The sequence below is a fragment of the Solanum stenotomum genome, chromosome 1 (assembly GCF_019186545.1).
Source record: "Solanum stenotomum isolate F172 chromosome 1, ASM1918654v1, whole genome shotgun sequence".
In the NCBI taxonomy this organism is placed as follows: Eukaryota; Viridiplantae; Streptophyta; class Magnoliopsida; order Solanales; family Solanaceae; genus Solanum; species Solanum stenotomum.
The window spans coordinates 8480663-8508575 of record NC_064282.1 but is presented as its reverse complement, the minus strand read 5'-3'; the positions used below and the strand labels follow the sequence as shown (position 1 = coordinate 8508575).

At 35.3% G+C, this 27913-nt stretch overlaps 3 protein-coding genes across 3 annotated transcripts; 1 reads left to right on the top strand and 2 right to left on the bottom strand.

Annotated features, from left to right (window-relative positions):
• Nucleotides 1–19: 19 nt before the first annotated feature.
• LOC125866118 (DExH-box ATP-dependent RNA helicase DExH9) lies at nucleotides 20–8031 on the bottom strand. The gene is made up of 15 exons (XM_049546419.1): nucleotides 7882–8031; nucleotides 7458–7746; nucleotides 7030–7230; nucleotides 6722–6940; nucleotides 5671–6009; nucleotides 5231–5335; nucleotides 4875–4985; nucleotides 3810–4060; nucleotides 3300–3423; nucleotides 2932–3214; nucleotides 2699–2853; nucleotides 2000–2149; nucleotides 1675–1907; nucleotides 733–994; nucleotides 20–452 (listed from the first exon to the last, which is right to left on the bottom strand). The coding sequence occupies exons 2-15, from the start codon at nucleotides 7722–7724 to the stop codon at nucleotides 174–176; spliced, it is 2979 nt and encodes a 992-aa protein (XP_049402376.1). The 5' UTR covers nucleotides 7725–7746; nucleotides 7882–8031; the 3' UTR covers nucleotides 20–173.
• A 2631-nt stretch (nucleotides 8032–10662) lies between these two features.
• Nucleotides 10663–18944, bottom strand: LOC125875904 (zinc finger CCCH domain-containing protein 5). The gene is made up of 9 exons (XM_049556970.1): nucleotides 18531–18944; nucleotides 17269–17421; nucleotides 17005–17142; nucleotides 16668–16826; nucleotides 14987–15079; nucleotides 14173–14289; nucleotides 13777–13851; nucleotides 13363–13586; nucleotides 10663–12156 (listed from the first exon to the last, which is right to left on the bottom strand). Exons 1-9 carry the CDS (start codon nucleotides 18924–18926, stop codon nucleotides 11316–11318), a joined length of 2196 nt encoding a protein of 731 aa, XP_049412927.1. The 5' UTR covers nucleotides 18927–18944; the 3' UTR covers nucleotides 10663–11315.
• Nucleotides 18945–22146: 3202 nt separating this feature from the next.
• Nucleotides 22147–27030, top strand: LOC125853411 (NADPH-dependent pterin aldehyde reductase). Its single transcript, XM_049533091.1, has 5 exons — nucleotides 22147–22442; nucleotides 23897–23966; nucleotides 25552–25745; nucleotides 26228–26400; nucleotides 26643–27030. The coding sequence occupies exons 1-5, from the start codon at nucleotides 22188–22190 to the stop codon at nucleotides 26710–26712; spliced, it is 762 nt and encodes a 253-aa protein (XP_049389048.1). The 5' UTR covers nucleotides 22147–22187; the 3' UTR covers nucleotides 26713–27030.
• The last annotated feature ends 883 nt before the right edge of the window (nucleotides 27031–27913 follow it).

The window sequence follows — 27913 nt, the reverse complement described above, 5'->3', positions numbered from 1 at the left end:
AATTGAAACAAAAAAAAGATGTAAACTGACATAGTTAATTTGGTTTCGATTTTAGATAAAATATAAATAATGAGCTACCATACAACAATTTAAGGGCATAATTTAGTGGCACCACACCCATCTAACCTAACCTTTGTAACTGGAGCATTTGCAGAAATGCTTCAATTTTGTATCTACAAATATAGAGATGCAGCAAAGACAATATCCCTCTTGATCTTGGTAACAGCCTCTTCAAATTTTGCCTCAAGCACGATATCCCCAATGGATTTTGCAGCTTGTATTAGCTGCTGAAGAACTTCCTCCAATCTCCTGATAGCCCTGATTAAACTGCCTTCAAACACCGGAGTCATTTCCATAATCTCATAAAACTTAGATCCTTTAGCCCAGGCATAGACGGCCTCCATGATATCAGGTCGGAAAGAACTCACGAAGTTCTCAACATCTATTTGAACCTATTGAAAGCACAACAGAGTAAGACAATGGTATACAAGAAATCTGTACTTGACATAACAACAATAATTGCTCTTTTGGTTGTGGAATATAGAGGGTCTTCGTTGATTAGTTTCTCAATTCAGATGTTACAAACTCAAAGCAGTGTGGATATACATATGTGCTCAATTGAACCCGAAAAACTGAAAGATAATACCACAGTAAAACATGTTCATTCAGCTATGGTATTCTATATCGTAATTATCAAAGCTTTATCAGCACAATCATTCAGATGACACATACCTTGCTCTCGAGCTGAACTTTTGCCACTTGCCGAGCTGTATCCTGTAATTGTGCAAAGAGCAACCCAAGCTCTTCCCGGGGCTTTTGAGCATCCTGAAGCTTTTCTTGCCAAACAAAACAAGAGAGAAGAGAGACCATATCCTCCACTTTAATATTTCTGAAGGTCCCATTCAACATCAATTCAGTCAAGGTCAACTCATCTGCACTGCTGATTTCGCTGGCTACCTTCCCTTTCTGCAACACAACGTCATCCCTGATGTATCTGCATAAACCCCAACCTTATAAGCACTTCCATGCAATCCACAAAAATAGCAAAGTCATAAAGAACAGAAGAATTCCAGAGCAAGAAACCGAGAGAACAGAGAACATGATGAAGAAGCAAGTATGATACCAAACAGAGGGACCAAAGTGCGTTGCAGAAACAAATATGGTTCAATAACTCTTTTGAGGCTCTTGCGTTGATTATTATCCCAAGTTAAACAACATTTTCCTTACAACAGAGAAATAGGATAACATCATTTCTCCCCATGGTTTTTCTCTTCAAAGAAGGCTACTTATTTGTGGCCCATTTTCGACATTGTCAAAGCCAAATACACCCACCAAAGAACGACATATCAAAGGAAGGATCAGAATTACAGTAATTATTCAGGAGGTGAGGGGCTTATTATAACACTAGAAACATTTTGAATGTTACTACACCTTAGAAAGGGCACAACAAAATGGAAATGTAATTCTGAAGTAGAAGAGAAAAAAAAGAAGAAGATAAAGCAGTTCAACAATGGAAAGATAGCAGTATGATACAAGAGCAATAACAATATTAACAGCATGTATACTCCTCTAATTTTGACAGATGTAATAGCCAACACAGCACAGCTTCAAAGAAGAAACAGAGCCAATCAGCAAAAACAATACGAGGTCGGTAAGATAGACAAGTAAATTTACCCAAGTCTTCTAAGAGCTCTTTTCCTTGCTTTAAGTTCATCTTTGAAAGCTAAGACAGTTGAAGTACGCAATGTTCTCTTGATTGATTTGATTTTGCTAGTAAGTTCTTTCTTCTTATGCAAAACCTTAAGCTTCTCTTTTATAAGGGGAGACTTCGCTATCTCATACTCTTCAAACAGACTCTCCAGTGCCTCTATCCTACTCGAAGCCTTCCTGTACGAGCTACTTTGAACCTGCAGAACATGCATAGAATGAACACCAAGCTAATATATTAGCAAATGAGAGAGAGAGAGAGAGAGAGAGAGAGACATAGACTGCATCTGACCTTCATGTCATCTTGTGGGTGTAAAAGAGGCATGCCCTCTTTTAAAAATCTATTGAGAACTTCAGAAACCTTCTTTAGTGTATTTTCTCGAACTTCTGAAGGCAAAAGATCCTTTGGTATCACAAGACGGACACTGCTCAAACTATCAATCTGTCAATTAATTGTTTATAGCAGGAAACACATTAGCTAAGCCACACAAGCAGAACAACAAGCATACATTTAAGTTGCATGATTGTCAGTGTAAAAGACCTAAATGTATGTCATCAACCATTTCTATATTTTCTTTCATGACCTACCAGATAGAAGATACATGCAACATATGAACAGATGAGAAAGGATCTTCAAAATCTATGAAAATCAAAGCATTCACATGCAGAAAGAAAGCAAAGGGCATGCAATTGAAAGTAACATTTCCACCAAGGATCCTTTCCTTTCACAGTTCAACCAAAGGTGCAAGAACTGAAGGTGCTCCACCAAATCCCGACCTTGTTTCTTGTTGTTAGGGTCCTAATGGTGGTTCTTGGGCTTACTCCTTTCTACAAGGATTTAACCTCAGTTTTTCATAGTTTCATCCCAGTAGAACACACACGAAGGCATGGTACAGTTTCAAGACTCTTGTCGCCATTCATCATCTTAAATTACTAAATCTAATACTCATTATCAGATTTTCTAGTTGCCAAATAAGCCTAAGGAGCTTACCTGGGACAAAGGAAGAGAGACAACAGCTGGTTCCCCAGCATCTTTCAACCGAACGACTTTAATTGTCTTTCTACCCATCTCATCCTTCTGCACTATACATCTCGTGAGTACATCTACTGTATAGTTCGCGTCCTCCGGTTTTTTGTTTGCATCATCTGAACATGAACATTGAACTAAAGGTTAAGGAATCTAACTAACAAAAGAGCTCAACTGATGCCGATTCAAATCCTCACCTTCAGAAATCCCTTTCACCCTTTCAAAATTAACTATTACTCCCCATGTGACCTCTTCATTGATGGAGAAGGTTGGAACATCAACATCAACCTTTGTACACTCAATGCATACAAGCCTACCAGGCTGCAGGAAAGGTAAGCAATATTTTGGAGAAAAAACAATGCCACGTACATCCCTCTTCAAGCTCTTATATTGTTCTAGCAGATTATAATATCTCTCAAGGCTGTCTTCTTCTTCAATCACAATTGAGTTTCTCTCCTCTTCAAGAATCTTTGCTTGTTTCTGGCAAGAATAAGGAAAAAAAAGAAGAAAATCTCAGAAGAATTTCAGAGAGAGAGAGAGCCGGGAGTTGAGTCAATTGACAAACCTCAAGATCAGGAAGTGCACGATCTGCTTGAAATTGATAAAATGAGTTACGCAGCAGATTTTCAGGATGACCATCTTCAGACCGTATTTGATTTAAAAGCATGTTATAGCTTAAATGGAAGGCACTGATATACACAAAATAGAAGTCAAATACAAAGTTGAAAGTTCTATACGATGATAAAACAAGTTTTTTTTGGTTGGGTTTGGGGGCTTCATTTTTATTTTTATTTTTGTCACCAAGAAATCTCGGGGGCTAGTGGTGCGCACTTTAAAATTCGGAGGCTAATGAGCTTGACCCTCTACACCGCCATACTCATTTATTTAACCAATTATTCATTTTTCAGCAGTGCCAAATAGAAGTACAGTTGTCATCAATGCACTATTTGTCTTTTTTCCTGTTCGTTGAAACATCTTAATATGGGAAAAAAGAGAACATATTTCTGATCCTCCTCTGAAGAAAGATAATTTACTCAAGAGAGTCTAGACTTAAATGAGAATTCAAAATTGGCACCTGTTTAATGCATCAGCACTTCCTTTTAGCATGAATTTAGCTGTAGAAGGTTCTAGTTTCTCATCAACCATAAGGATGCAGATCCCACGATCATCAATGCCCCGACGGCCAGCACGACCACTCATCTGAATATACTCACCACTGGATAACCACCTAAACTTGTCTCCATCAAATTTACGAACATTTGTGAAGACAACAGTTTTTGCAGGCATGTTCAACCCTATACTGAAAGTCTCTGTGGCAAACAAACACTACAAGAAAATCATATAACGCAACATGATTAGAATTGAGCTTAGAAGAGTCTCTTACAGAGGAATAAAGTACATACCTAAATTTTTATGCATAGATAGCTGCAAAGTTTGCATGTGTAAGAATTTGTGTATCCTATAACTTCAGAAGAAGTACTTAAAGATGAGGTAAACAAATCTGAAGAAAAAAAATAAAAATAAATAATATATACATTCTTCTGGCACCTATTCTTTTATAAGCGTTCCTCTGGCACCGTCATAGAATGATGGCAGAAACCATATTTCACATGTAGAGCCTAAGCTGGCCTTGGACACTTAAACAAGAGTATTTGTCCCCACTTATGGTCCCACCCGGTATCCGGTACTTGATTTTTGGGACCCGATAATCCAAATTTGCGCAGGGAAGTCCCACTTTCGGGGGGTACAGTGCTCCCTATCAAAGACGACTCCATACTCGGGGATAGAACTCGAGACCTCTAGTTAAGGATGGTGGAGTACTTACCACTCCACTACAACCTTTGTGGTACGAACAAGAACTTTCTCACCAAAACCGAAGGTCACCTTAACAACCAAAGCATCATTACTTAGTTGAGCTAGTAGTACTCTATTAGAGGATTAATAAGTTCACATATTTCGAGCATTCTCGTCTACTCCACAACTACAGCAAAATTTCAGGACACAAGACAAATAGATCTTTAAAAGCAAACATAAAGTTAATCAACTTCTTCTTAGAGTGAATGAAGTCATGTTGTCACAAAAAATCCTTCTCCTCATAGGAATAATTCTTTGAAGCAATTAAAGAAATATTTTCTCCAACCTTGATGAATCCTTCTTGGAACAGGATTTCAATCACTTCTTTCAATATAGGAAGCAAACCAGAATGATGCACACCAATTCCACGTTTCAATAGGGGTAGCATATTTGAAACCTGCAATTACAAATATAGACATCAGTTATCAGCAAGTACTCTTCCCAAAGATCTAAGATGTGAAACAATAATCTTTTCCAATAGCAAAACAAACTGCAACCCCTGATCCCAGGGACATATGGTGAAAGAGAAAAATGGTAGAAAGTAGAAACTGTACTTAGTAGGAAGAGTATTCAGTGCTTCACTGTAACCACATAATAAATCTCAGCTATACGTCTAATAAAAAATAAATATAAGACGCTCACCTGAGGCAGCTTTTTATCATCATCCGACAACATGTCCATGGCACTCCAGAAAATAGTTTCAATATTCACCTTCTCATCATCATTGTTTAAATCCATTTTAGCCATCTATTCCAATTTCAAAAGGCAGAACAGTTAGCCTATTAACCAAGACCCAGTGTTTTTAGACAGATCTAAATGTTCTCATGTGCCAACAGATAAAAAATCCGTATACTCTCACACGAAGAGTTGGTTTAAAAGTGGATGGAAAAAAAAATAAACTTCTACAGTATGGAATGTCATGTCAAAGGTTGATGGCATGGTCTCTTCTCTCTGAACCAGGTGAAAAGGGGGTATAATAGAGAAGAAATCAGGAAATTGGAACGCTGGTTTGCCAACATCACAGTAGAGCAATACAACCATCTAAGAATTATCCACTTCAGTAAAATACACAGAAATCATACCTGCATTGCTAGAAATTCACACTCTCTTTTGCTGAAGCTGAAGCATATTACAGGATCATATTGCCGCTGGATAATCATTTTAACCATCTTGAATATGTCACTATCCTCACCAGATTTGCCAACAACCAGACCCTTCTGCCACTTGCTACTTTCTCTTTTTTTATCCCCTTCATTGGCTGGAACAAGAGCATTCAAAGCTTTCTGAAAACTATCCTCACGAAACTTCCCTTTATCATCAACCACCAAGTATAACCCATCACCACCAGAAGGAAATATATAATGCTGAAGTGGTGTGGGTCTATAGTCTGTATAAACAATGTGACATGGTTGCTGATGGACCTGCACCATGACAAACCAAATTATTATCCCACCATAAGATTCAAATAGTTATAACTTTCATAAATTAGAATCTCAGCCAAATAGGATTACTCAAGATTGTTCTTTCTAAGTGGTGAAATATTCTGGTAATAAAAGCTCTTCTCATCGTTTGACACTATGGATAACTTGATGCCTTAGTTTGGACTAACCAGAGTAATTGGTAGATACAGCTATTTATTTGCATGCACACAAAAGAGAAAAGAAATTCATGAGACATGGGATTCCTGAAAAGGTAAGGAAAGAGGCGTGAAGGATTAGGGAAAACAGTGATCCAGCTGGATCTAAAAAATTGCTTTGTACCCCTATGTCAATCTTTAGTCCAAAACTCTTTGCTTGGATTCTCTCTCAAAGCATCATCCTAGACTAGTGTATGCCATCATCCCCAACATCTAAAGACATGTAAAACCTATCTACTTCGTGAAGAGTGAAGTAGTTTATAAAGGCAGCAAAGTTTTTTTTAATATATATATTACTTTCAAGACTTAAGCAGCAGCATTATGATAACAAGTTCTTAAAAGGCAATCAATAAATACCTTTTCAAATGTATCTCAAGAATTCCAGAAAACTTTCAATGAAGGTCATTAATAATAAAGTAGAAGTCATATCCATGAACATATCAGATGGTTTCTAGCATCAAGCATACTGATCAATATCGATGAGTATAGACAAGTACCTTTGCAACCCAATCCGCAAACTCTTTAGCATTGGGCACCGTGGCTGAGAGGAAGACGAAGTTGGAATTTTTTGGGGCCATAACAATGCTTTCCTCCCAAACCACACCTCTTTCTCTATCACGCATGTAGTGTACCTCATCAAAAATAACCCAAGCCACCTCCCTTGTAACCTCTGATCCTTTGTATTGCATACTACGCCAGATTTCTGTAGTCATTACCTGAAACCAAAACACACCTTAGCCTACTGAAACCCAGGACAGATAAGAAAAAGCTAAGGGCAAAAGCATCGCGCACAAACTGGGCATACCAGGCAAGAAGCATTTGGATCAATTGTGACATCTCCAGTCATCAAACCCACATCTGAAAACTCCTCTTTGAATTCTCTATACTTCTGATTACTAAGAGCCTTAATTGGTGAAGTATATACTACTCGCTGGTTATTCTTCAACGACAAGGCAATTGCATATAATGCCACAACTGTCTTTCCCGCTGACGTGTGTGCTGATACCTACAGGCACAACTTCCAATTCAGTCACACCACTGTTAATTATACAATTTATCTAACTAAGGTCTACTTAAGATAACTGTGGAATTTAGAGAAACTGACAAAACTGCAATTTTCCATAAAAGACAAATGATTTATTACTGGAATGATACAGGGACCCCAATAACAGTTTAATATTAAGAAAATCAAGAAGATGCTTTGATAGATTGATTGGGAATAGAAAAACTTACCATGACGGATTCGCCATTATTAATACATTTGATTGCTTCAGATTGAAAAGGATCGAGTGGAAAAGGGAACTCTTTAGCAGGTTTTGAATCTTGTTGAGGCAAACCAGAAGTTGAAGCAGAGGGAACATACCCTTCTGGATATGACACATCATGCAGACATGTCACTGGCTCATCCACACCAAGTAAATCATTTTGTTTCAGCTGTTTACTTGGAGGAATATCACCCTCATTGGAGAATTCTTGCGACTTCCTCTTAAAAGAACCCATCTTTCACTATCACTCCACAAACCTAAAACAATTCAATCAATAAATTAAACTATATTCAGTTACATTTATCAACTTCAATGAAAAACCTAAACTATTTCACAACAGACAGAAAACAAGAAATTAGAAAGAGAAAAAAAGTGAGGGAATATGGTTTTACTGGAATAAAGTGGTCGACCGAGAACGAATATCAGAACCGGCGGCCGGCGATTGTATTTGCCGGCGCTGGTGGCGGCGATTTTCTTCCGTTCGTTTTTAAGCGGCGGAGAAAGGAAAAGAGACTAAAGTAGCGCAGGTTTGGCTAGTATAAACCTCAGGGTTTTTAGGTGGTGTTATGATTTTCAGATGATACTTTTATTACACTTTAATTAAAAAACAAATTGTGTTAAAATATTTAGGAAGTCATAAATATGGAGCATAATTAAAAAAAATATTACTGTAGAATTATCTTCAAATCAAATTATAGCTTATCATTTTATTCTCTAGTTCTCTTAATTTCTTTTTCTTTCTAAATTTTACAGACACTAATATCCATTTTCAGTCTTAGACAATAGTTAATTGATGTTAACAATCATATCATATATATATAAAAAACACAACACTAGGCCCGCCTACGTGGCACCACCACAAACAAAAATTCCCTTTTAATTTATTTATTACAAAACTAGCATTCCTCTTTAATGAAAAGTTGTGACTTTTCTAAAAAGTTGTAACTTGTATGAAAAGTAGTGACTTTTATGAAGAGTTGCAATTTTTGTGAAAAAATATGACTTTTATGAAACGTTGTGACCTTTCCGAAGAGTTGTAACTTTTCCAATGAGTTGTGACCCTTTCGACAAGGCACAATAAGAATTTGTTCACACTACCATTTGTTGTCTATAAATAGAGGAATTTTCTGTCACTATTATTTGTAGGGTTTTTTTTCGCTATAGAATAGTCAAATTCAAATTCATTAATTAAGATTCTTATGAAGTTTGTTTCATTCTTCAAAGCTTTCTTCCTCCAATTTCATGGAGTTTAATCTTTCCTATAAGTCATAGTGATTCATATAACAATGACAATTCGTTTTTTCTATCTTGGTGACTTTCTTTTACCTCTGTTAAAAAATTTCAGCAAGAATGATTGAAAACTGATCTTCTATTTTGTCCCTTTCTACAAGTTTCTTCATATAAACAATGAAAATTGATTTTAATTGCAATGCGACATTACTACTCTTGCACCTCTCCGCCCATAACTCATAACGCTTTTGAAATGGTTGAGTTCATTACATTTGGTTCTTTAGTAACCAAATTTTTTATTTTTGCCACTATTATTTGTAGGTTTTTTTGCAATAAGACAGTCAAATACATATATATTTATTAAGCTTCTTATGAAGTGTGTTCCATTTCTCAAAGCTTTCTTCCTCCTATTTTATGAAGCTTAATCTTTTGCCGTAAGTCATAGTGATTCATGTATCCCTTGCAATTTCTTTTTGCTATTTTTGTAACTTTTTTTTTGAACTCTGTTAAAAATTCCAGTGAGGATAATTGAAAATTTATCTTCTCTTTTGTCCCTTTTTACAGGTTTTTTCATATACTTTTTGGGAAAATTGCTTGTGGATTGTGTTATATTTGATAGCATACAACAATAAATATGTGATTACTAATTGGAACCAATGATGATGTTTGTTAAAAGAACCAAACAGATTGCTCTCTTGCTTACCACAGTTAGTATTTTGATTGTTTTTTCTTAGGTACAAACATTTTGTATGGATTGAGGTATACATATTATCGTCTCTATTGAAGAAAATTACTAAATTTTTTCCAGCAGATAATGAAGAAAAACACAGATATAAAGGCTAGAAAAAAAGCTCATTAAAAAAACTTGGTTTATTATTAGTTCCTTCCAAGACTCTCCAAGTAAAAGTCTTTCCCCTATTTCTTCACTTCTCAATCCTGGCAATATTAATGACTATTCTGAGACAATGAGGAAAAACATTTATGATACTCACAATTTTATGGTCATTTTTAACATATACATAATACAACATACTATAATAAAAAAGAGATTGATGGAGGTTCATAAGAAAGGAGTCGAAGGTCCTCCATTTGAATTTAGTTAATTATGTTCTTGTATGTACGTGATGTTCCACTTTACTTGGGAGTGTTGTTGTTCGAGGCTTTTTGGTCTCTTCTTTAATGTCTGATGTTGTTCTTTATAACTTCTTGGAATTTAGAAAATTTCATTACTTCTGACCAACTATTTCCATGGAGATTTTCTTAGACTTCTTTCTTATACTTAAAATTTCTCTCTGACTCATAATTTTTGTATAACAAAAATGAAAATTAAAAAAAATATTGCACTTTAAGATTTCTGAAAAATGCTTTACCTTAAGATAAAATGTTCTTGACAATGTAGTGTATGTATCGAAAATACGAATATTACCGAATGACCATATGTAAGCTTAGTAAAATAGTTCAATCTCGTGCGAAGCACGGGTAATTTACCTAGTTATTAATAAACAAAAAGGAATTAAAATTGAAACACATACTCATTTCTTTTTCTTTCTAAATTTTACTGACACTAAAATCCATTTTGAGCCTTGACAATAATTTATTGATCTAGCTATATTATTAATAAACGAAAGGAATTAAAATCGAAACACATACTCGTCCGCATATTATTATATAGATATGTTATAATTTGAACTTTATTGATTGCTCTCACAACAATAAAAATTAGTCCTACACAATCGATAATATTTGAATCGTATCTTAAATTTTTATTTGACCAGTAAAATAATGCTAGTTGAAAACTTAGTTCATGATGTGAAAGTTTAAGTTAAGAGTGATTTAGTGAAAGACGTTAATGTAACCACCTAATTTTGACCATTTATTTTCCTTCAAATTGTCCACATAACATTCGTCAAATTAATAGCTCCGTTGTGATAGAATATTCTATTGAAGACAAAAATTTATGGGTTTCAAAAAAGTTTTGAGGTTTTGATATTTCTTTTTAAGACAATAGTGTTTGACACAATTTGTACACATCTCTACTAATTTATCAAGCAATATGCTATAACCCGCAAGCATAGGTGCCGAAGGCTCGTTGCACTGAATATTGTTAACTGAAGTGAACTAACACACTGATCATTCAAGCAAGGAATAATCTCTTGTTCTTGTATAGTCACAAGTAGATTAGCACCTTAAGGGAGATGACCAATGTGTTCTTCTGCATCCATTGGAATAAATGGCAATTTTCCCAACTGCAGTTAGGAATGCATCAGAAAATAACCTGATCTTCATTCAGACAAACAAGTGTCGACTATTTACAATCTAAGAACTGAAACTTAGCAATGGCTGATGCATGTAACGTCATCCTCGAGTTCTTTCCAGCAGTACAACTGAGATTATATATGGTATGAACCTCATGAAAATAGTAATGCAATGGCTGCCTCACGAGCTTAACTCAAGTGTCCAGTGTAACTCCTGTCTTTTCCATTGCGTGCCCTATCATTCTCTTTAGATCTTTGCAGAGTCCATCCTATCACTGTTCCCCCTCCTTTTTTGATTGATTGATCGGCTACTTCCCTTGTTGTACTACGTACCATTATAGTCAGTCCCCATCATCATTCAACTCAGATTCCACATTGTGATCTTCAGAATCATTAATTACAGACTTCTTACTACTTTTAGAGTGTGTTCCAGTAGCACCTTCATCAGGTTCCCAGCGGCCTCTTTCCCCAATGTCTTCACTATGGTGATAAGGGTAATCCGTATCTGAATCGACACTCTTGTCAGAACTTGGCTTTCTTTTATCTGCGATAGCAGCAGTCCAGTCACCAGTGGTATTACTATCATGGCTTTTGCTTCTCTTATCCCAGCGATCAGGTGATGATGGAACACCGTTATGATGCCTAGACCTGCTTCTTCTTTTCTTGTGATGCAAACTTCTGTCTCGTGTCTCATCCAACCACTCACCGCTAGAATCTGTATTACGATCTTCCTTCCTATGTCTTGAGCCCCTCTCTCTGTTACCAGATCCTGCATCTCTACATCTCTTCTTTTCCGGCAAATCATCACCAGAGTCGGAACCGCAAACTCGTTTTTTGATGTCACTATTACGATGTTGACGCCCCATTTTTTCATTATGGTGGTTTCTTGATCTTCTCCCTGTGCTATGGTGGCGTCTCACTCCCTCTTTCTCTCTGTCAGATAAATCCCAATCAGAGTCACTACTGTGGTATCTATTTTCACCATGATGATGTGTTTCCTCTTCATGTTGTCCTGTCCCCTCTTCGAATTGTTTCTTATCAAGAGTTTTGCACCGTTTTTTATCAGTACGGTCGCCTCTCTCTTGATGTGTCCTTTTATGAAAATCATAATCATCATAGTGAATCCTTGAACTTCTGCTCTCCCTTGAGTGAGACCTTCTCTCCCTTGAATCATAGCGATGCCTGTCATTTCCCAAGAACTTAGCAGATGTTTTATTTGAACATATAATAAATAATAAAAATTTATGCTAATAAAAATCCTATGCCTTTTTTGGGTGCAAGAAAGTCATATTATTATAGCATAATTTTTTTTACAAGGGTATTGAAATCAAATGTTAAACCATGCTTTCTGCACTCTCTGCCTATATTACAGAAGAAAAAAGGATAGTTTCATCACCAAAAAAAGGAGAGAACCTGCCCATCTGAGAATGCGCAGAAGACAAGAGAAAGGGTACAGAAATAACATTCAATATGAATAGTAAAAATCATGTCCGAACCAAGCATTTTTATTATTCATCGTTTTAAAGCCCTTCACCACTTAACAGACTGTTAGTTTTCCTTTACTTTCTTTTTAATCATGTCAATTGGTTGTCATTTGCATGTCCATGATTGGTTGCATTCTGGTTTGATTATTATTTTTTTAATGATAAGGGAAACCCGTAGCCGCTACCCTTTGGGTGCACACTGGGTAAAAAACCGCTCCTATGCAATAGCTTGCAAACCACACAGGAGAGGTAACCCGCACTAGACAAGCCTGACGCGACAAGTTTGACCCAGAAGGCAAACCCCTTGCTTTCGCTGGCAAGGGTTTCGAACTTGAGACCTCCAACATGGAAGTCCCAAGCCAAACCACTGGGCCACCCTGAAGGGTATTCTGGTTTGATTATTTTTTTCACTGGAATACTGGGGAATATAGTTTAATCATATTTTTACAAATATTTTCATACTGGGGAATTAAAAATTTTATTTGACATTTTTTTGTAGATTGGTTAATGATAAGTTCCAAAGAGTTTTTACTTTTCTTTTCTCATTTCATGTACAAGATGCAGGTCTGAGACAAATTACTTATCATCCAACCCAATTTTGACCCATATTTTTTACTGGTCGAATTTTTGACCCATATTAAATATAGGTTGAGTTAGTTTGAGCTAATTTTCTTTAGCTGGTTCTTAACCAGCTCAAATTCAACACAACCATCTGATTGACCTGATTGCCACCACTACAGATCCAACAGGTGTCTACTGCAATTTCTTAAGATCAGAGAGCCATAACTGAAGTATCATGTTTGAGATGGGTGTATCAGTATATTCTTTTATAAAAGACGGAAGTATCAAGATATGGTTCAATACGTTATCAAGTTCACATGAAAGATACCAAAAACTAACGGACCTGTCAAAATCAGCTGCCAGCATCTTGTAGGAATTCAACATCCGTTCTGAGTTTTTCCGTTCAAGCCGTCTATCATAGACAGACTCATCAGCATACCCAAACAAAGCAGCCATCTTCGTAAGCCAGTATCTTGGCGGTGGTTTATCCAAGTCCGCCCATTCATAATCTCCACCAGGATTGCGGAAACAATGGATAAAGTTGCATGCAGTTCCACGGGAGCATGACTGTCAACACACGTGTATATAATTCATGTTAAAAGATAGGAAGTACAGAAGATCTTAATGTCAGAATCAGGTAAACAGTAAAGATGTTCGTTAACTAATTTACTCCCTACAAGTACTGCTGACAAAAAACAGAGAGTAACAAAGTCATTAACACAGAACTCAAGCGAGAGTAGTGAGATTCAAGTTGTACCTTAAGCTTTGATTTCATGAATTCCCCACATATGGCAACCTTCCATTTGGTTACGCTAACAAACTCGCATGTGATCTATTAAGAATCAGACATTCCAAGAAGAATAAACAATTATCATTACATTCTAGCCACGTGGTTCAAATGCAAGGATGCAAAGTGCATATATAGGCTATTTTTTGTGACCTAGAAGTGTGTACTTGCATGCATTAGGATGTTAGTATTATCAACATCGACTCTTTCAGGGTAAAAAGAAACAATATGCTATAACCAAAAGGGGAATTTTCATATGCTTCCATGCGATCGATTTTCTTGAAAGAAAGTTACTAGAATAACAGATAGCAAAATGCACATCTCATTTGAACTGCAAACCATTAATTTAAATGGAATTCAAAATACCTGTTTGCTAGCGAAGTAACGGCCATTTATAGAATGATAAGCAAGCACTGCAGAATCTATATCTTTGTAGTGTACATAAACGTTTCCTCGCAAATGAGATGAACTGTTTCTACACACCTATATGTGGGAACATATTAGTTGGCTATGCAATTAAAGGACAAAAAGAAGCAAGCCTTTACTAACAGTATTATGTTGCAAATAAGACCTTTCATTGTTGTGACACAGCTCTACAGAAAAAGATGTCCTTGGTTTACATCTACTGATACATGATTCTTAAGGGTCCTTTAGAATGTCAAGATAGTTTTTTTTTTTAGTTTGTGTTTTTTCTGTTTTTTTTTTTGGTGGGGGTTGGGGGGGGGGGNGGGGGGGGGGGGGGGGGGGGGGGGGGGGGGATGTTTTAAAAAATAAAAATCAGGAAAATTTAGGATTTATTTTAGAGGAAACTTTTTCCTGTGGGAAAGTCATTACAATTCCCACATTGTTCCTGCTTACAAACACACCTAAAGCACAAAGCAATTCACTTTCTAACACTTCCCTTGCTTCATTGGGAACCAAACGTACCTAAGAGAAAAGGCTAGAATATTGTAAGGCACCTCAACAACTCAGCCTTTGACATCATTCTTCTTTCAGCACAGAGTAGCTAAACTGTGTTCTATTATTTCCATGAGTTCTTACTATTTGCAACATACAGGGGAGCAACATGCTTTAAAAGAGTAGAAAAGGACACTGCTCACTTCCAAGAAATATTCCTGCTGTCCTAATGTGAGGACATAATTAGCAATACGTCAACAACGGAAAGAAAGAAATTCACTACCTTGAAATTTATAATTTCTCCAAACTTCAAAAATTCCGTGTGAACATCCTCATAAAATTCCTCAAAACTACATTCAACCTCCTCATCTGTATACTGTAGAAAGAAGAACAGAAGACAACAATTGATTGCATAAACATATGCAGAGTATACGAAATCCAAATAGAGATGCAAATACAACTAGCAAGAACTTTAGCAACTAAATAACAAACAGATAACCAAACATAAATTGGAAAAACTCTTTAAGATTTTGCAAATTGAAACTACATAGAGCTACCAAAAGGAAATTCAGAAAACATTCATGTATGCATAAAGACTATGCAGGTATAACGAATTAAATCCCATACATGAAAATCCGCATTTGAGCATTTAGTACTGGACAAACTACTATTTTCAAGAGATAAATCAATTACCCCTCAAAGTTGCAAAAATAAAGCAGAAAACATAATTATAGTGAAGCTTATTAAATAGAAGCAAATTAGTAATTAGGCAAGGAACTAAGCTCCAACAAGTCCCTTTAGTCAGTTATGCAAATAGGAATATACTCTCCTACATAATGGTAATACAGTTCCGGAGGTTTAACTTAAGATACAAAAAACCTGACACTAAAACCACTGCCATCTACTTGAAACTATTGAAAAAGAACCTAAACATTAAGTAATTGTGAACTACGAATTTCCCGCAAAATAGCCACGGCATATGTAAAATGAGCAAGAGAATCAGAAGCTTGATGACTAGATTTTTGGATGATTGTTAAGACACTAGATAACTCCTCTATCGGCTTGACTATGGAAAGGGGATCTTTTCAATAGTCAATGGGTACCAAAGAGCTACATAGTTTGCACCAGGTGCCAAAGAACATTGTCAATCCCAGATACATCTCTAAAAGGGTTAACCCACGGCTTCATCACTAATCTTTAAATTACCAATTACACGCAATAGTAATACCTATTATGCAAGAAAGGCAGCACAATTCCCATTCCAAAAAAATCGTGGTTGTCTTCCGTTTCTCTATTACTAAAAATAGATCGGTAAATAACATGAAGAAATGTGAAAAATAGAAATCACACACATACAACTGTTATATTCAGAATTCTTTAGCTCACTTTGCAAAACAGGATACACAGTTCGCTAAGAGTCTCCAGCTGAATCGGCGGAAGAAACACGTGCCTCCAGAATTTTCAGGGAAGATATTCTGTTTTAAGGGAGTTAAAGAACAAACAGAAAGCTTCTACCGCGAAGAAAAATAAATTACTTTTGAGTATAAGAATATATTACAACTTAAACATAATACACTACCCATCACTTGGATCAAATGAAATGACCACACTTATAGAAAAGGGAATAAGATCAAGAAGAAAATTACCACAAAGTAAAAAAGAGGGTTAATGTTGGAGACACATCTTGACATAATGTTTCATTACATATTGACAATCGACAACCAACACTGATCAGTACTAATTCAGGTAAAGAAGCAAAAAAAGTAGACATACCCAAAAATTGAAAGATTTATCTATTCAGACTATAGTTTTTTTCACTTTAGTAAAGAGAAGCATAAGCAACCTAAGGAAGAACTTACCAATAATTTCATAACAGAAGTTCTAAAGAAAACTGGAAACTACTAAAGATTAGCAAAATTTAAAAATCAGGATACTAGAGCCACATGAAGACTTCATTAACAGACCTCAAGCCCCTCATCCTGCTCCCAAGCAAATCCAGGTCCACAGTACATGTTCTTCATGAGCAAAGTGCAGGATTTATCGGGATAAAAGTGAACCCTACTGCAGCGTGAACCAAATCGGCAAGCCCCAGTTTTTAGGTGGAAAGGACAATGAGCTTTATCCTGCCACGTGATAACCAAGAAAGCAGAGGGTCATGCTAGACCAAATGAGAGGATATAAGAGACTAGCTATTTTGAATATTAGAAGTTTAGGACATAAGAAAATAGCAATAACCTGTCATCACTAATTAGGGAGATCCACGCACAGAGAACATTATAATTAGGAATTATGGATATTTACCTGCTCAGTTCCAAAATTTGGAGTTTGAACAGCAACATTCTCCAACAACTGTTGTGCTGAAAGAGACGAAGCATTCTTGTAGTCAGCATAGACTTCAGATTGTGGAGCCAGTGGATTGGATGTTGGTCTATTGGGATCCTGCATGGACAAAGGATAGTATTTACATCCCATTCATTTTGGCAATTGCTAGGTGTTAGGATTGTTCAAAGAGGACAAAGGATGGAATTGGGAAATACACTAGTACAGAGAATTACAGATTAGTACCTCTTTCAGAATCGCAGGATCTGGATCCTTCTTTTTCACTTTCACTTTATTCCTCTTCACAATTATCTCATTTCCTTGCCATATAATTTCAGGAGGCCCGTCTTCTACATATTCCCACTCGTCATCTCCATCTGGCTCATTCTCAAGGGCAACCTGCTAGGATGTATGTATATGAAGAATACCAGTGGACCGTGAAAATCACAGCACTTAAAGAACCAAGACAGACACAACAGGTTTAGGTAGGAAAAGGAGAGGGAGGGGAAAACAGAGAAAGAGTCGCAGACATTTGCATATGCTGCTAAATTATTCAAACCCCCAGAGTGAAAGTTTTAAGAAACAATAGAAGATTGGGTTTTTTTGAAAAGAACTGTCTTTGTTTAGGCCTCTATTTATTGGTATATCTATTGTAAGTAAGAGTTTTCCCATATTTAATGAAACTATTCCTTACGTGATAAGACAGAATAATGATTTGCAAAACAAGACATCAGAACTGTCTCCAACAACCCAAGAACTAGTTTGTTGACCATATTAAATGGGTAGCATGATTTGGATCAAAGGATCCATACCTGAACCTCATGTCAAATTAAAGAAATTCATGCACACGCATATTTAACCAACACCTGATATACTAGATGTGGCAATAGAACTAACTTTGCGCGCAATCGTAAGCTGCAGGCTGAGATCAATAATCTGGAAAACACAAACCAATTTATGCAGTCAAAGAAGCACATGATATGCTATATTTTCCACTCGGTTTATGTAGACATATTCAAAATTTAGAACTAAATTAGAATAGTTTGTTTGACAATTTGTCTCCACTGACCAACTCCTATGTGCATTCTTTCTGCATTGTGATCATTGTCAAACCAGAGCATGCTTTTACGTCTCTAGAAAGCATCCACCACAATGTCTCCAACTGCTAAAAAGTTTAACCAAATCCCCAAAAATGCAAGATTCTCTTTGCTTGTTTTAGAATTGACTGCCATACTATGATTGGGAGGGTCAATCACTTCAGATTAGGTTTTATAACCAAAAAAATGCTAGCGACTTCTGACTTCTTTCATAACTTCCTCAATTTTGCTTCACGGCACACAATGTCTATTGTACAAAGTACAAACATCCATTAACCTTCAATTTAACCCCATTAATAAGCAACTATAACCAATAAAGTAAATACATTATACACAACCCACATAACTCAAAGTTCACTGCTATGTAAATAAAGAGGATGTGGAAGTACATTTGGCGCCAATTATGTGTACCTGGCTTTGTTTTGCCTTTTCTTCCTCTTCTTCCACTCTCCTTCGTTCTTCTTCTTCTACCTCTTGAGCTTCCTTTCGAGCCAGTGCTTCGAGAAAGAGCTTCTCTCTTTCCTCAAACTCTCTCCTTTCTCTCTCTAATCTCTCCTTCTCTTCCTCTTCCTCCAACTGAATCCTGCGAAGCTCCTCGGGATCATTCAGCTTAGCCTCCTCCTCCTGGCGCGTCTTCTCCGCTAGTTCCTTCCTTCTCTGCTTCCTCTTCTCCTTCTTCGTCAACTTCCTTTTCTCCTTGCGATTGTTGCATATCTGATCCTCCACCGACGCCGAAATTGGTTCGCCGTGTCGTTGAAGTCCCGGTGCTTGCTTGTCGTCTTCTTCGACTGATATCGGTCCCGTCATCGTCGACGTCTAGGGTTTCAATAGTGTTAATTACATTTACAATGATAAGTATAGTATTATTATTGAGCGATCACAAAGTTCTGTCATTTCAATAACGGAAAAAGGGTGCTTTTGCACTCGTCATAAAAAAAAATTAGTATATGAAAAAATGACAAATATATTATTTTTTTGTTATATAAATAATTTCAGCGTATTTTTTGTTCATTAATGCTCCTGCCATCTCAAAATCAATGCACATTTACCCCTCACTCTAACGGACAGAAGACTTATTTGATACACATGGCACAATCATACGACTCAATTTGATTTGACCAATTAATTAGCCCAAAATTCAAATACTCGCTCATTACCCATTTAACCCCCTCAATACACCCATTACTCTCACAAATAACCTATCTAAAATCCCTTTTTGTTAGAACATCGATTTGATACATTCATAAGAACCTTTTTTTAAAAAGAAAAAAAAAATCCCCTTTGAAGTTCTTACCATTTCTTTTTTTTTTCTTTAATCGAGTGAAGACATGATGATGATTAATAGTAGTCGTCTTGAATAACTAAGATGACTTCTTGTTGCCATACAAGTCTACAAGTCGAATTTGGTAGCATTGAATCAGTACTATATATTTTCCACTAGATACGAGGCTCAATAGATGTTATTTTTTTTGTTTCAATTTATGTGATATATATAGAAGTTGAAGTCAATCAATTTTTTAATTACTACATAATTATTATCATTTATCGTACGTTTTACGTAATTTTCACATGATATATGTTACTCCTTTTGTATCAATTTAAGTGACACAGGTGAATTTGAGAGTCAATCTAATTTATATATATTAGATATTTTAAGTTGCTAATTATTATGATTTATATATTTTTTATAAGTTCTTTTTGATATTTAACATGTAATTATTGTGATTTATAGTACATTTAATGTATTTTACATAATATATATTTCTCCCTTTAATCCAATTTATGTGGTATAGATGGAATTTTGAGAGTTAACGGGAACTTTAATATATTTTCAAATATTTTAAGCTATTAATTATTGCGATTTATAATATTTTTTACATAATTTTTTTTTTATCTATATAAAGTAATAAAACAAAAAAATAAAATAAAGGAAAGACCATTAAAATTACCATATTACCCCTCGCTACAAACAAACATGTTGACAAAGCATTGCCTGTGTGCTAGCACGGGCCCAACCTATGTTTTGGTTATTTTAATCTAGGGAAAAATGTCTGAAATATATCAAAACTTTGACCAAAATTACTGTAACCATACCAAACTTTGGAAATGACCTTTTACCCCCTGCACTATTTAATAGTGTATTTTAAAGGTATTTATGTGTTCACGTGGACATCATAAAAATTGCATCATTATAAATAATAACGTGTCCACGTGGGCACACATATACCTTTAAAATACACTATTAAATAATGCAGGGGTAAAAGGTCCTCCATACAGTTTGGTATCGTAACAGCAATGTCGATCAAAGTTGGAGTTTTTTTCAAACCCTTTTCCTTTTAATTTATATGACATATATAATTTAGTGAGTTAGTTAAATTTTAATATGATATGTAAATGATTTGAAGTTATTAATTATTGTAATTTATAGCACTGTTTATGTATTTTTAAATAATATTATTTTATTCACTCTACTTCATTTATGGGGCACTAATGAAATTTTGAGAAACAATCAAACTCTTTATGTATTTTAAATATTTTAAGTTGTTAATTGTTGTAATCTATAATAATTTTTGTGTAATTTTCAAATACCACATATTATTTCTTTTACCCCAATTTATGTGGCAAATATATAATTTTAAAGAGATTTACAATGTTTTTTTTACGTCATTTTCAAATAATATAAGTTTTTTTTCTGTCCCATTTTTTGTGATACCGTTAAAATTTCAAGAGTCAATTAAATTTATTATATTTTTAAATATTTTAACTTATTTATTATGATGAATAAATTCATATTTGTATATGATTTTTAAATATATAAAAATTAAAGAAATAAGACAAATAAATTTAAAGACTGTAACTCTTGAAACTTCCTATTGTAAGTTATTAATTACTCCACATAACAATCTCTTAAATATGATGTGCATGAGAAAATGAAGTGCCAAAAAACTATTAATGTTGGGCCCACAAAACTCATAGAAAGATAAGAAGAGGGCTGACATATATTGAAAATAGTATGGTTTTTTTTTTGTCCACAATGGAGAAGGTATAATACATAAAAATAAAAATAAGGCATAATACATAAACATAACTCTTAACTTAACTTCAACGAATAATTATGTTCTCCAACTTTGAATGTGTACAAGTAAACACTTAAACTCGTATAAAATTGAACAAGTAGACACACATGTCCTATATGACATAATACACGTGGGACGCCATGTAAGCAGTGGCAGACCTAGAATTTTCGGTCAAGGGGTTCGAAAAATAAAAGTATAAACGTGTAAATAAGCCTTTAGAAATTGGACCCTTGAATTCTTTTGGGTTTAAAACCACAATTTTAACATTTTAAAAAAAAAAACAAACACTAAAAAAAAGAACTGAAACTTAAAAAAAAAAAGTGAAACTAAATAAGAAAAAAATAAAACGCTATCACAAGGAATCAAACTAGTGACCTCTAACTTGATTTGGGGGAACTTGCCACTGCGCTATTAGCTTTTCTTTGTCATTGATGGGGTTCAAATATATAGATACCTACAAAAATACAGAAAATATACCTTATATATACGGTGTAATTTTTTGTCGAGGAGGTTCGGGTGAATCCCCTGGAACCCACGTGGGTCCGCCCCTGCATGTAAGACACAAAATTGCTATGTAGGGTGTCATGTAGGACGAATGTGTCTATTTGTTCAATTTTATACAAGTTTAAAGTGCCTATTTGTGCACTTCTAAAGTTAAAAGTCATAGTTATCAACTGACGCCAAATTAAGGGTCATGTTTATGTATTATGCCTAAAAATAAAGTACAATAGAACTAAATCAGAGTATTTTTGGAGTAAGCTGGAGGATGACAAAAATATCCTACAATTTAATATCAATACCAAGAAGCACACATGTGCATCAAGAGTCTTATACTAATGAGCAATAATTTTGAATAAATAATTTTGACGAATAATTTTTTTTGAGCAAAGCTAGGAATAAAGTAGGTGGTAAAAAACACAAACAAAAAGAGTCGATTCTGCCGGGAAATGAAAAGAAGCGTATTTCTTGTGCTTTTTTTTTTAATAAAGACATGACACTACCGCCAATGCCTACTCCGGCAGGAAATCCGAGTATGCGATCAGCCGGAGGAGCGATACGGACGTTGCTAATCACCGGCGTGAGCCGAGGGTTGGGAAAAGCCCTAGCCCTAGAATTGGCAAAGAGAGGACACTACATCATCGGCTGCGCTCGTTCTCAGGACAAGCTCAATGCCTTTCAAACCGAGCTCGCTTCCTCTACTAATCCTCCTTCAGAGAACAAACACCTCCTCATGAGCGTCGATGTGGTAATCCTTTATTTCACATTCGCCCTTCTCCTTGTATACGGTTACGTGTGAGCTGTATTTGCATTTCAAATCTGTGCCTCATGTTTTTCTTTTCCCTTCTTGAAGTGTGGTTTACTGAGGAAAATTGACTAAATAATTCCGTTGTAGAGATTACTCAATTGTCAATGGAATGATATTTCTTTGTAATGTTGTTGGTTTTGCTGCTTGTTTCATTGTGTTTACTGTGGTAAGGGGTTGCTTCCTTGGAAAATTTTTGTGCTTCTCTTGGAATCTGGCTTCAATTATGCATTAGAAATTCAGCAGTAGTTGCAGATATAAGGACTTATATATCCATCTAGAGTAGGGTTTATGCTTCCTGCAGGCTCTTTTAGACTTTTTACTTTTAAGTAATAAAGAAACATACATAGAAGATTGGGAACAGAGAAGAAGCTCTTTATCTTTGAACTGGATACTAATAGCTTCAATGCATTATTGTTACTTCTTTAGCTAATTAAGACATCGTGGGGCATATAGTTGACAAATCCAAGTTGCAAATATGCACAAGTTGATAGGCTGAAAATAAGGTCTGTAGACTAACAGGAGGATATCCTACAAATATCAACTACTTTAGTTGAAGTGGGGTTTTGACTGTTCTGGGTATGGTTAGTTTATAAACTGAGGATGAATTGAGTGGAAGACTGATAGGATGAGTTGAATGGAAAACAAGGAAAATGTAAAGGCTATATCTCTCGGGTCGAAGAGTGTATTCCTTACTTATTTAATTGGAGAGAAGTACTTTGAGAATATAGTTAGACAGAAACTGGGTACCAAAGCTCAATTATAGGCACAAATTGATTGACTTCAGGGCTATAACATAGGATTGGACAAACATGATATGGGACATGAACTCAAATGATAACTTTAAATGACCCAAATATATAATGAAGATACGCCAGTTCCCCATTCTGATATTTTTTTAGATACAATCGTAGAATCAGGTAGCCTGAGGTAAAGGATGCCATGAATAATATTTGGAAGGGTTTGTGGTCCAAATGGTATCCTTATAGAGGTTTGAGTTTTGGAAGTGTCTTGGACAGGTTGGTGTAGGATGACTTGCCAAGCTATTCAATGTTGTATTGCGAAGTGGTAGGATGCCCAATCAGTGGAAAAAGAAAAGACACTAGTACCATCAGTAAAAATTGAAAACCCTTGTTGGTTAAGGAGAGAGGGAGTAAGGAAGTTTTTAACACCTCCCCAATCAATACTTTGTACCCTGTTTATACTCTTGAGTACTTTCTGTCCATGTTGCTCTCATCTGAATCTCAGGTGTTTGGCATAGTTGAATGTTATTATGGTGAATAAACATATTGGTTGACTGCAAGAATGAATATATGTGTGTGTTCGTGTGTATCAAAATCACTTATCAGCCTACATGCATCTATCAACATAGTTTGTGTTTTTCCTTGGAATTTCAGAGTCTAAATAGCAGTGTTGAAGAGTTCGCACGTGCTGTTATGGAGAAAAAGGGCGTTCCTGATATCATTGGTACTTGGTTTACAACCTTGCTGCTGCTGTACAGTTTTTTTTTTTAAAATATCGAAGGACATGATGATCTTTTTTTTTTCTCCCTGTCACCTATCAACAACGCAGAATTGATTATTTTTTTAAATATTTTATATTTCAGACTAGTTTTTCTGAAATTTTGGGAGTTCTTCTAAATTCTAATTTAAAGAAAGAATATCTTCCCTTTTGAAAGCACTCTGTGGTGGATCGACTAAAAATTGGAGAAAGTTGATCCTATTTAAGGATGTTATTTCTCAGTTTCCTGTCAGATCTTCACACTGATAGATGAGAACATATTTGTCTGAGAATTTCAGATCCTCAAATACAAATATTCTTTTTGCAAAAAAAAAAAAAACGAAAAAAGTATATTTGTCCTTGTGGATCTGAAATTAATCTTCACATACATACTAATTTAGGTACTGGAGTTCTGATGTTTTGCGCTTTGATTATGCATCACTACCTGATGATATCTTTACTTTAAGAATGACAATTATTCTGAAGATGATAATCAAATTTCTTAGCATTGAGGGAGCATATTGGTTCTGGTTTCTTCTTAGTGAAGAGGGTAAAACAAGTGCTTCTGACTTCTCATTGTTGAAGTGGCTTATATATTCTCTATTTGTATTTCTTGAGCTGTTTCAAGACTGACCAGTGTAGCCTAGGTTCTGTGCTGTTCATCAAGATGTATTATGCCATATTGTACCTTCATTCTTTTGGGTTGTTAAGCATTTGGTGCATTTTTAAAGTGTGGCAGTGAGCATTCATGCACTTGAAGTTAAATGCTGCATCTTCTAGCTGTATATGCATGCACCTTTAGTTGATGTGCCTGTTGACACATGCTTTAAGTTTTTTATGTGTCTCAAGTCGAGTTGCTGGGACTGGGGATATAATTTGTGTCTTATAATAAATTGAAAACTTATAATGACCGAGGTTCATTTTCTAGATTCTGATGGAGATGTGGTTGACTGATTCGTTGACGGTAAGTTTCTAGCTATAAGATAAAGGTGGGATGTTTAGATGTATATTTACTCTTAGCTAAGAGTGTTGAATAGAAATGTTAGGTTGATATAGGTAGAAAAATTGGTTGAATCAATGACTCTATTTCTTTGAAGTCTGTTTAGGTCGAAATGAGTTAGATCAAGATGGGTTGACTAGCGGCTTATAGTCCAAACCGCCTAACTCAACACTACTGTTCTATTTGCTTATGTTTGTCTAGTTTATAGCTGTAAAGTTGAGTTACTTAAAAATGCTTCATTGTGCAATAAAGTAAAAATATATATTTCATCAAAGCCATTTGTTTGTCCATTTTTTTTTTGGAGACAATGTGATGTGACAGAGCTCCAGGATTATATGGGTCAGTAACTAGCCCATGTTGACCCAGTCTTCTTGATGTGTTAATTTGAGTTGACCTAATTTAACCCTTGAATGATCATGCCACTCACCCAACCTGTTGAAATTTGCTGAATTGACAGGTTGTACTTTTATGGTTTTAAATTGGCAATCTACTGTTTGTACTGGTCTTTGTTATCTCACATTCAAACGAACCTAAAATATGAACCTCGTTCAGTGAACTGTGCGGGAACTATTAATAGGAACAACAAACTTTGGGAAGTGCCAGCTGAAGAGTTTGATTCTGTCATTGATACTAACCTGAAAGGAACTGCAAATGTTCTGCGTCACTTTATTCCCCTAATGCTTGAGAAGAAGCAAGGAGTGCTCGTAAATATGTCTTCTGGATGGGGAAGATCTGGCGCGGCACAGGTAAAAGTCAGTTTCTACTGAAATCACCAAAACTTTATCCATAAGTTCTCATAGTTCTACTCTAGTCTGTTAGTCATATTGCTGATGATTTGCCAAAATGATGGTTCTTGTAGCCAGCTGTGCATCAGATCTCATATTTTATTTCCCTAATAACTGAGGGATTTCAAAGTATGTAAAGAGTTGATGAACTAAATTTTGCTGTATAATCTCGGTGACATTTGAGAACATTTGCACTAGATGATTTGTAGTGACCATGGAACTCAAACATGACCCTTTAAGCATTTAAGAACCTAAGTTGCATTTGTTTTTGGGTCTCAAATGTGAACTTTAAACTGGCACTTCAAGATTTGGAAGTTAACGAGGAAGAAACTTATGTATGTAGGATTACCAGATACAAATGGATGATGAAAAAGCCTATTATTTGGATTTCCATTACTAGCTTATATCACTAATGTTGAGACCTGGTTATTAAATTTTCACAGGTGGCACCCTATTGTGCTTCAAAATGGGCGATTGAAGGTTTGACAGCGTCAGTTGCGAAGGAGTTACCCCCTGGAATGGCAGCTGTTGCACTTAATCCTGGTGTCATTTACACGGACATGCTTCAGTCATGCTTTGGCAATTCAGCATCCCTATACCAGACACCTGAGTCATGGTACTTCATACCTTTCACTTCACCCTCCCCTCCTCAAACTTGTCAAGAACTAAGAACTACTTCTATACAATTGCTTTGGCTGTTTGAATGCAATTTCAACTTCTTAATACAATTGGTATTTGGGGTTTGTCTTGGAATGTTTCACTTCAGGCTTCAAGTTTGAAGTTATTGCATTTGCTTCAAGATGAATTTCATATTCCTCTGGAAGTTTGCTTATGTCTAAAATCCTTCTACCTTGTCAGGGCTCCAAAGGCGGCTAATATGATACTAAATCTAACCATGGCTGATAATGGGGCATCTCTTTCAGTGTAAGTTTACACAGTAACGTGACATACTAGCTTTAGCAGGCAGCAGAATGATAATAACAACCAGTTTTTGCCTTCTCTGAGTGTGATATCTTCTTCTCTCCAGAGTTGTCTTATGTTTTTGTGAGTTTAGGAAATTTGAAACATTTGTAATGTTTTGACAACTTCAATAGGGAGTCAAAGGGAGTTTAGGCGTAGGTAAATACTTTTTTGTCTATTTGTTTGAGAAAGTTGATAATGTATCAGTTGGATCCTATGAATATGATCCATAACATAACCAGATTTGCCTAATAACTAGTACTTGATCCCTGTAGTTACTGCCGCACTGCTATAATCTCCATTCCCAATGATGCTTTTGGGATATAATTATGAGGTGCATTCTTTCATTCAACAAAGTCTATTCAACATCACATCTATCAATTATATGAGCTTATCTTAAACTCATACTTCCTCTCTCTCATTTTATATGATGTGTACTTTTCTTTTTAGTCAATTTTAAAATGAATGACACATTTCTATATTTAATAGTTTTAACAATTTAACTTTAAAATATCTATTTTATCTTTAATGATAATTAATAATGAAATGATTTCTAGCCACACAAATACTATCTCCGTCCACTTTTAATTGTCATTAGTTTCTTTTTTTTAGGGTCAAATCATAAAAACTTTGACTAACATTTTATGATGTATTTTTTTCATATTAATTTACAAAAAATTACAATTTATAATAATTTTTGTATAGTTTTTGAATATTTATTTTTTTGTTTAAAATATTGAATTAATGTAATATAATTTAACTTTAAAAATTAATCAATTGACTTTCGAAAAGTGCGACAGCCGACATGACAATTAAAGTGGACGGAGGGAGTATCTATGAGTATATAATTTATTTCACCATTTATACTAAAGTGGTGGGATACACAATTCTCGAACTAATTTCTACTACTATCAAACACATAATAGAATAATTTTATAGGATATCAAAGAATACTGCTCTTATCCCACCAACCAAGTACTAGTAATTTATTGTTTGGAGGATTTTTTATCATCGAGTTCTAAAACATATTTTCAGGCTTTAATATGATTTAAGTAAAAAAATTAAATCCAAGTAAATATTACTTTGATGCATCATGGAATTTCGAATAAAAAAGTGTTGTTGAAGAAAGAAACAATAAAAAAAATCCCGCGTTTGTTCAAATAAATAAA

What these genes read in the sequence shown, in the direction of transcription:
- LOC125866118 (XM_049546419.1), bottom strand. Translation starts at nt 7,724, where the DNA reads ATGGGTTCTTTTAAGAGGAAGTCGCAAGAATTCTCCAATGAGGGTGAT. An exon ending in ATCCAAATGCTTCTTGCCTG is followed by an intron (nt 6,941 to 7,029) that starts GTATGCCCAGTT and finishes TTTTGGTTTCAG; the next exon opens with GTAATGACTACAGAAATCTG. An exon ending in ACCCACAAGATGACATGAAG is followed by an intron (nt 1,908 to 1,999) that starts GTCAGATGCAGT and finishes CATGTTCTGCAG; the next exon opens with GTTCAAAGTAGCTCGTACAG.
- LOC125853411 (XM_049533091.1), top strand. Translation starts at nt 22,188, where the DNA reads ATGACACTACCGCCAATGCCTACTCCGGCAGGAAATCCGAGTATGCGA. An exon ending in TCCTCATGAGCGTCGATGTG is followed by an intron (nt 22,443 to 23,896) that starts GTAATCCTTTAT and finishes TTGGAATTTCAG; the next exon opens with AGTCTAAATAGCAGTGTTGA. An exon ending in TACCAGACACCTGAGTCATG is followed by an intron (nt 26,401 to 26,642) that starts GTACTTCATACC and finishes CTACCTTGTCAG; the next exon opens with GGCTCCAAAGGCGGCTAATA.
- LOC125875904 (XM_049556970.1), bottom strand. Translation starts at nt 18,926, where the DNA reads ATGACGGGACCGATATCAGTCGAAGAAGACGACAAGCAAGCACCGGGA. An exon ending in GAGAAATTATAAATTTCAAG is followed by an intron (nt 14,290 to 14,986) that starts GTAGTGAATTTC and finishes TCCCACATATAG; the next exon opens with GTGTGTAGAAACAGTTCATC. An exon ending in TCATGAAATCAAAGCTTAAG is followed by an intron (nt 13,587 to 13,776) that starts GTACAACTTGAA and finishes GTGTGTTGACAG; the next exon opens with TCATGCTCCCGTGGAACTGC.